Source organism: Varanus komodoensis, unplaced genomic scaffold, assembly GCF_004798865.1.
Source record: "Varanus komodoensis strain SLA01 unplaced genomic scaffold, ASM479886v1 scaffold14_1, whole genome shotgun sequence".
Lineage (NCBI taxonomy): Eukaryota > Metazoa > Chordata > Lepidosauria > Squamata > Varanidae > Varanus > Varanus komodoensis.
In genome coordinates this window covers 14,679,460-14,688,588 of record NW_025335438.1, presented here as the reverse complement: position 1 = coordinate 14,688,588, position 9,129 = coordinate 14,679,460, and the positions used below count along the sequence as shown (strand labels likewise).

Genomic DNA, 9,129 nt, shown 5'->3' with positions numbered 1-9,129 from the left:
GAGTACGACTGCCTGGCGACAGTGACACATGCGCTGGTGACTTCCTGTCTGGACTTCTGTAACGTGCTTTACGTGGGGCTACCCTTGAAGATGGTCCGGATACTTCAGTTGGTTCAAAATAGAGCTGCCAGGCTGCTGACGGGGACACATGACTCCAGTCCTCTGTCAGCTTCACTGGCTTCCCATTGAAGTCCGGGCCCAATTCAAGGTGTTGGTGATGACCTATAAAGCCCTAAACGGCTTGGGTCCTGGTTACCTGAAGGAGCGCTTACATCCATATATGCCTGGCCGCCCCTTGAGATCTGCGGGAGAGGCCCTTCTCTGGGAACACTCCGTGAAAGAAATTAGGAGGGTAAGTACTTGGAGGAGGCTTTCTCTGTGGTGGCCCCCAGTCTATGGAATGCACTCCCCAGAGAGGTCCGCCTGGCGCTGTCGTTATTTGTTTTTTGGTGCCAGGTGAAGACCTTTTTATTTAAGCATCATTTTAATTGTTAACAGTATTTGCTTATTTATCTGGCCAGGGTGACTTCTTTTATATTGTTATTTATTTTATATTGTTATTTTATATTTTATATTGTTACTATTGTAATTTTTTATTATGTTGTAAGCCGCCCCGAGGCTTCGGCGAATGGGGCAGCATATAAATGTTTTAATAAATAAATAAATAAATAAATAAATAAATAAATAAATAAATGGAAGCTTGAGAGAAATTGTGCTTTCTTAGAAATGGTGCACCAGCTACCAATTCAGCTACCAAGATTGGTCATGATAGTAGAAATATCTCCACATTTAACTGACATGTAACTTAGTTGATGCTGTGAAAATAATAGCCATATTAAAATATGTCTAAGTATTTAGTACTTTGCATGTTTGTGTGTGCGCGTTTGGCATGGACTGAGAGCCTGGGTGTTTAAAAGCATGTCCATAAAAGGCCATTTATCTCCCAAGAAGAAAGCAAACTGAAGAGGAAACAGACCATTCAGTTTCTCAGTCTGAATGTTTTCCTTGCCTCTGTGGGGATTGTTTATATATACTCATGAGAATATAAAACACTGTGAAGACCTGAAAGCATGAATGATTTAAGGTGATCCAAGCCCATTCCCGATGATCCATGACAATGCAAGAGCTCAGTTTCCCATAAATACCCACATGTGTATGTTTGTACATTTTGATACAAGTGGATATCCTCAAGAGACATAAAAACACAGATCTGATTGTTTTAAGCATGCTTAAGACACAACAGTTTTGTGTGCTGCTTCTTGAAGACAGATAACTCTGACAAGCAATCTTTTGAAATGAATGTGAGGTCTATGAACACTTGTATGTAGCTGGTTGCTTCAACTTGGGAGAGGACATCAACCAGTTCTACTCTGAATGGGAATATGTGGCCTTCTTTCCCATTTTCTGGTCAGTCCTCAGTAACAGGTCATGCTTATTTTGTGACTCTGTGTACCACATTGTGACTCATGATGCGTGAGGAATCCAGTTTGGGAAGAGCACCCATTGGATGTCCTTGACTTGGCTCCCCGGATGCTGCCCCCCTTTCTCTCTGTCCTAAGGGCACCTCGTGCTGAGTGTTCATGTGAGCATCTGGCAGGAAGGGAGTCCAGGACAGTCTGTGAGAGCAGCCTGCATGCCCGCCATCCATGTGCTCACTGTGCAAGTGGAGTTCTGCTTCTGCACACGTGATGCACTGGTTTTGTGCCCTTGGTACAGAAGTACATACTTTGCGTGCTTTGTACAATGAAGCAAGCATCCATAGACAGGGAGCAGGTAGAGGGAAGAAGTGCAGCTACCTGGGTTTGTGCTAGTCTCCTCTGGTACCCAAGCAATGCTGTAGTAGGTATAAGGCAGAGCTGCCAGTGGCTACTTGGGATTAGCTGGAGGAGAAGAGCAAGGAAGAACAGCTACCTGGGCCCGTGCTTGTCTCTTTTGGTGGCTAAATAGATACATTGGAGGGAGCTGTTAGAAGCATAGAGTTTTGAGAGGGCATGAAGGTTCACTGTGCTTAACAATTTTTGTATTTTTAACTTTTTAGTCAAGAGAGGAACCCATTTCTAATAGAAGAGAACATTATTTTACTTACATTTAACCATACTATATTCAGGAAAACAAAACCAGATTGCTTGGTTTCTTACTATCATTTGCCTGCATCACAAGCAAATAATAATGCAGGTTATTTTTGTTGAAAAAGAACATTAAACTTTTATTCATGCAGAGCACTCCATTAAGACAAACATAATAAAAATGGCCACTAAGGTCTGTAGTATAGGGCTTGTCCTTGAGATAAAATGGAACATGCTCCCCCGAGAGCTGTGTCTGGCATCAACACTTTATTCATTTCGGCAGCAGGCCAAAACCTTTTCATTTTCCTGATATTTTAAGTTCTGAGGTAATTTAAAGATATGTTTTATTTTTTGTTAATTGATGTCTGATGATGTGCTTTTATTGCATTACTGTCCTGGGACTCAGTGAAGGATGGTATAGAAAAGCTTTTAATAAATAAATAAATAAAAATCCCAGCAAACTACATTGAGAAAGCAAAACTCATTAACTTGGCATGTAAGTTTTAATAAGAAACTGCATTGTACTTTAAGAAGTGTAAAGAATAGTGATTATAAATAATTCACTTGACTATTTTGAGGGCTACAAATACTGATAAGTACCTTCAGTGTAGTCTGACTTTTGTATTTATTCCACTGGTTTGACATTGCTGACCATATGAAATAAAATATCTCAGTAAAGACTCTAACAGTTACAAGTATGCAAGGAATAAGAAATTGACCTGCTATGCACTAATTACATTGTTCAGCAATTTAAAGCTTGCCTCCCGGTAGTTAGTGTGAATTACTGAGTTACCACAGTCATCTTCATCTGATCAAACATGCATTTTCTTTTTCTTTGCTTCTTAATACATTCTCTTCAATATATAACTGTAATGTAATCTGAACTAAGGTTGAACAATTATCATTTTGATTTCTTGTGATGATCAGTTGAAGAAACACTACCAAAATAATTTAAAAAATTCTAAGAATTTTTTTACCCAAATCAAGAGTTTTAACTCAAGAAAAAAACATGAGTTAAAAAACTCTAGGTTGTTTATTTCTCAACAGTCCATTGTTCTGGGTTCATGTGAAACAACCCGGGAATGGGATGCCCCTGACTTGTTTATCAAAGCAGTCAGGAGCAGCAGATTGCACAACTCAAGGTTAACAAACCATGGGTCCTTTGTTGTGTACACACCAGGTTGTTGCATTACTCACAAAGAATATAAAAGCTTATGATTCTATCTGTTGCAACCTAATCTTAAGTAAGCTTACTCTACCTCTCTTTCTCTTTTTTAATGAAACCCAAGTGAGGCAGTGGCTGCTCTGAATTGGCGTCTGGATTGGATGAGGGCCAACTAACTGAGGCTCAATCCAGGCAAGATGGAGGTGCTGTTGGTGGGGTGGGAAGGGGGGAGGTTCATGAGTCCAGTTGGATGATATTTAACCTGTTCTGGATGGGGTTGCACTCCCACTAAAGTACAAGGGTCATAGTTTGCGGGTGCTCCTTTTATCAGCTTAAGCTGATATACCAGCTATAACCCTACCTGGACAGAGGGAGCCTAGCTACAGTTACCTATGTTCTGGTAAGCTTTCATTTGGAATACTGCAATGCACTGTATGTGGGACTGCCTTTGAAGAAAATTCAACTGATCCAAATAAGGGCAGTAAGTCTTTTAATGGGGACTGGCTCATGAGAACATATCACGCAAGTCTGTTTCCAGCTGCACTGGCGGCCAGTTTAAGTTTGGGCCCAATTCAAAGTGTTAGTCCTAACATTCAAAGCCCTAAACTGCTTGGTCCAGGTTTTCTGCAGGATCACCTCATTCCCTATGTTCCCACCTGTACCTTGAGGTCATCTTCCTGGGATTCTTCTCTGAGAGCCCTTTCCAAAGGAAGTGAGACAGGTGGCTGCCAGAAGGAGGGTCTTTTTGTTTGTGGCACTCTGATTGTGGGATGGGCTCCCAAAAGAGGTGCACCTTGTGCCAGCTTTGTATTTTTTAAAATCGTCATAGCATTTTAACAGCTTAAATTTTTAACTTCATTTTTAATATTGAATTTTATTCTGCACTGCTGCTATGCTTCTGTGCTAATTCAGTTGAAATCCCTATTGTGGTTTGTTGTTTTAAGTTAATTTTATTGTTTATGTTTGTGTGTTTTAATTTTTAAAAAAACTTTTGTTAACAACCCAGACTGACTTGGCTATTGGGTTATAGAAAAATGAAATAAATTAAGAGATGGGGAAGGAAAAAAGTTAACTTTTTAAGGCAAATCTACCTTCTTTGCTCCTCTAGAACCAATGCACAAACTGGAACAGTTTGATATTTGCATTTCTTCCAATGTTGTGATTCAGTTATCCAAAGAAAAGATGCACATAGGAACAAGTATAGAAGTGAAAAAAATTAAAAAGTATTGTATTAGGGGAAATTGCTTCTAAAAATACATACATCTGACAAGATTCTACAAAAATGAATATACTAGAAGAAATGCACACAAAGATCTAGGTGAAATTCATGCAAATGTTTTAAAAATCGCAAGCTAGTGCAGAAACAGGACAAAATGTTTCTTAAGACAGAAACAGGACAGAAAGAATGAGAAGCTGAGAGAAACCAGAGTAGGAGGATTCAGCTGTCTTTACTCAGAAGTGTGTTCTACTGCATTAAGTTGACTCATCCTATCCCCCACATCCCTTAAGCATATTTAGGATTACAGTCTTAAACTATAAAATAAAGAAAATGGCAGTGCTAACTAACCTTGACCAATTCTGTATAACCTGTTTCCTTTGCTGTCCACCATGGCTGTGCCTTCAAACCCTTGACATTGTACAGAGAGCGCTGCCAGACAGATGCAAAGTGGCCCCGTTGATGCCCAAGTTCATACCATTTGTATGCCTGGAAGATTGAAATTTGTAACACCACACATACATTATTTGCATTTCAACAGAAAAGGATAAATCAGTAGCAAATATGATTAGGCATTCCTGTGTGAAGGATGCTTCCTCCCTACTCAGTCATTTGTTTCCTAAAGCATCATCAAAAAAACTTATTAAACTACAATGCCAGGTACCTTTCAGAGAAGGAAACTGATTCAACTAATGTAAGATATAGCATTTGAAAACCTGAAGCCCTAATGATGTTAAGGGTCTCAAAGTATAACTACCTCATTTGGAAACAAGGATATATCTAGAGATCTATGAGATTGCTGATCCAGTTATTTCTCTCTTGTCATCTGCTGAAAATTCCATTTGTGAATGCCTACTTGAAACTCCTGTATTGGCAGAGTGAACATGCACTTTTAAAGGATTAATCACTCCTGGCTTGTGTGAGGAGGTGCTGTTTTCTTCCACTTGGCCAGACAGGCCTTTGAAAGCACTCTCTTAGATGGCTGCAAGCTCAGAGGTTGAGTGCAGAGAGAGCTGGAAGGATGCTTGGTTGTGTATTCTACTTTAGCACATAACAATGCAGAATAACAGATCTCCATAACAGGAGAGTGCTATGTTTCAGATCTTTGCACATCTTTCCCCTGTGTGAGTTTTAGGCCCTATGATTCTTTCCCATCTGAGTGCTGAGTACACAGCATTGATGCACTGAGGACAGCTTATCCCTCAATAAAGCTACACTGGGACATGCTCCTACCTCTGCTTCCAATCCCAGATGAATTTCTTGGCTCTCTTTCTGTGTGAAGTCACCCCTACTCTTTCTGATCAAGCAGCAATAAATGAAAGTCTTCCTGGCATGTCTAACCAACACAGTGAGGTGCCTTTGATACCCATAATTGTGTCCCTTAATTGACTCTGCCCAGCTTCTCCTGATTTTCCCCTTTCACAACAGTGCTCAACCCTCAGTAGCGGTTGATGGGGCACCAGAGGCTGTATCGTGGAAGCCACTTACAGCTGAGAGAAGGGCAACTTTCTATGGAAGACTATGGAAGTGGGCAGGAGACAACAGGATTGTGTTCGATGTGGATAAGTGCAAGGTCTTGCACTTGGGGCACAGGAATAGCTGTCATAAGTACAGGTTAGGTGATAAGTGGCTGGAGAGCAGCACTTGTGAAAGGGACCTCGGGGTGCTGGTTGACTGCAGGCTAAACATGAGTCAGCAGTGTGATGCGGTGGTCAAGAGGGCGAATGCCACCCTTGGTTGCATAGCCAGAAGTGTGGCTTCTAGATCAAGAGAGGTATTACTACCACTCTACATGACACTGGTGTGCCCGCAACTGGAGTATTGTGCTCAGTTTTGGGCCCCTCATTACAGAAAGGATATAGTCAGGTTAGAGTCAGTGCAGCGCAGGGCCACAAGGTTGGTGGCCGGTTTCCAGGGGATGCCGTATGAGGCGAGGCTGAGGGAACTGGGTCTCTTCAGTCTGGAGAAGAGGAGACTCGGAGGGGATATGTTGGCAACATACAGGTATGTGAGGGGATGTCACATGGAGATGGGTAGAGACCTGTTCTCCCCTGCAGAGGAAGGCAGAACGCGCTCCAACAGAGCAAAGCTCAGGGAGCCAAGGTTCCATTTGGATGCCAGGAAGCACTTCCTAACAGTCAGGACCCCTAGGGTGTGGAATGGGTTTCCCCGGGAGGTGGTTGAGGCCCCAACAGTGCGGGTGTTCAAGGATAGGCTGGATGTCCACATGGTGGGCATGTCGTGAGCGGAGCCGGCTGGTGCCGGAGGTCAGACTAGATGGCCTGGGAGTCCCCTTCTGACTCGCTCTGTTTTCTATCTTTCTAACTTTCCTTGCAAGAGCTTAAATTGTATGCAGTCCATTAGATTATTAAAAGTCTGTGCACATGCACACATACATAGCACAATAATAGAAATCATTTTATATTATTAGCAATTATATACAACAAATCAAATAGTCATCTAAAATGTTGTGAGCCCTTTATCTATTTATATCACTCACATTATATTATTTTAATTTTCACTGATCAATGCTGAATTAAAGTTTTACAATAGTAAAGTAAAACCTAGCCTGACCCCCACAATCAATTAAGACTACTATATGCATAAACATACCCAAATATTCTCAGACATGTTAACCAGCTATTATTTCATAAACAAGGCACCACAAGTCACAATCCCAAGACATGTGCTAAAAATAGCCAATATATGCACTGAGAAATGAGGGAGACTTGTATGCAGAGATGTTCATGTTTGCATTTTCTTCAGCTTTGACATAGGTTGGGTGCTAACCTTGTATAAAGACATAATGAAATTTGATGGGGCCTCAATCACCTCCCATGGAAGCCCACTCCATATCCTAGAGGGTCCTAACCATCAGGATGTACTTCCTGACATCCAACCTGAAGCATCATTCCTTGAGCTTTGCCCATTGGAAAACATCCTGCCCTCCACTGCAGGGAAGAACAGGTCATGGCCCTTCTCCACATGACATCCTTCACATACCTATAAATCGCTAAAAGATCCCTTTGGAGAATCCTCTTTTCCAGGCTGAAAAGAACCAGTTCCCTCAATCTCTCCTCATATGTCATCCCTCCCGTCCTGGCTATAACTCTGCTTATAACTTATAACCCTGCATTGAACTGATTCTAACCTAGCTATTTTTCTCCTATAATGTGGACTCAGTACTTCAGTTGTGGGTGCACCAGAGTCATGTAGAGCAGTATCAACACCTCCCTAGATCTGGAAGCTTTGCTATGGTTGGGCCTCAGTCTATTTCCCAGGGCCCTGGATTTATTCCATAGAACCCTGGGTATCTACTGATGCCAACAGAAGGCTTTTTTTCTCAGTTTGACTCCTGGCTAGGAAGTAGTTTTCAAGGGGAAAATTAGTTGGGCTGCATCCCTCTACATGCTGCATCAGTCCCTGCCCCCAAATATTCCCCTGCACAGTAATGAACTATTTTCTATGAAATAATCTGAGTCAGGGTGCAAAATGTTTGAAGAATTTATTAATTGGCTGGCTTAGCATCTTGAACATAAAGAAATCTGTTTTCTGCATATGCATATATAAAGATAAATTATCATCTGAAGATTGTATGCAGATTTGTGTCCTATGGCCCTGGGCTTCAAATCTTTTAAATGCTTACTTTGGCCACCTAATGAGAAGGAAGAACTCCCTGGAGAAGAGCCTAATGCTGGGAACAATAGATGGCAAAAGAAGAAGGGGATGGCAAAGGATGAGGTGGCTAGATGGAGTCACTGAAGCAGTCGGCGTGAGCTTAAGGGGACTCCAGGGGATGGTGGAGAACAGGAAGGCCTGGAGGAATGTTGTCCATGGGGTCGCGATGGGTCGGACAGGACTTCACAACAACAACACCAACAAATCCCCCTGCCAATAAATAGGACCTGAGTACAATAGTCCCCTTCCCATTCATGTTCTCCAGCAACTGGTACCCTAACCCTCTGATACTGGAAGTCATCATGACTGCAGCCATGAATAGCCTGATACTCCTCAACTGTGTACAATTCTAAGGAGCTTTGGGAGGGGAAAATGCCACAAAATTCACTGAGCACCTGAAGCTCTGAGGAAGAACAACAGGATAACAATTCCACTTGAATTGCCTTTAAGTACTGTTTAGTTTCTCAGAGATGTCCTAAATGGTGACCTTTTTAGGTTGCATAATACAAATTATGTATTACCTTCAAGTAATTTAAAGCATATCTTTAAGACCAGAGTCTCTGGGTTTCAGACTGCACAGGAGGAAAGATAGCTTTATGCTAATACTTTGCCCTGAAGGGCTGTGGGTAGGGGAGTTTCTATGCATGTCACTCAGAGAACATAAAGAGAGCTGAGCATTTGTTTTAACTAGTAGGTGTAGACAGACCTAATGAGCAACAGCAATCTGGGCTGGCAGCAAACCAAAGGACTGTTTCTATGAATTTAACAGCAAAACTGCAGGGAGTTGCTCAGGAATGTTGCTCAGTTTGTAATAATGCACACCTATTTAACTTCAATTTGGCAGGCAGATATTAGAGCTGCTGAACAGGTAGATGAGATGTTTGTATGCTCTTGCCATCTTCAGTTGCACTGTGTTATATCTACTCAATGCCTTGTACATAAGACTTTTAAAATTTGATTCTTTTTATTTTAAATGTAAGCTGCCTGCACAAATATACTTTTTA

At 41.6% G+C, this 9,129-nt stretch overlaps 1 protein-coding gene across 12 annotated transcripts in view; it reads right to left on the bottom strand.

Annotated features, from left to right (window-relative positions):
- The window catches only part of ASPH (aspartate beta-hydroxylase), a 164,171-nt gene that overhangs the window by 45,080 nt on the left and 109,962 nt on the right, over window positions 1-9,129 (bottom strand). For all 12 annotated transcript variants that reach the window (XR_006414046.1, XM_044423800.1, XM_044423791.1 and 9 more), the window contains one exon: window positions 4,799-4,936. Coding sequence is in view for 11 of the 12 variants with exons in the window: in XM_044423800.1 (XP_044279735.1) it covers window positions 4,799-4,936 (138 nt within the window). In the remaining variant the exon portion in view is untranslated. The remainder of the gene's footprint in view (window positions 1-4,798; window positions 4,937-9,129) is intronic.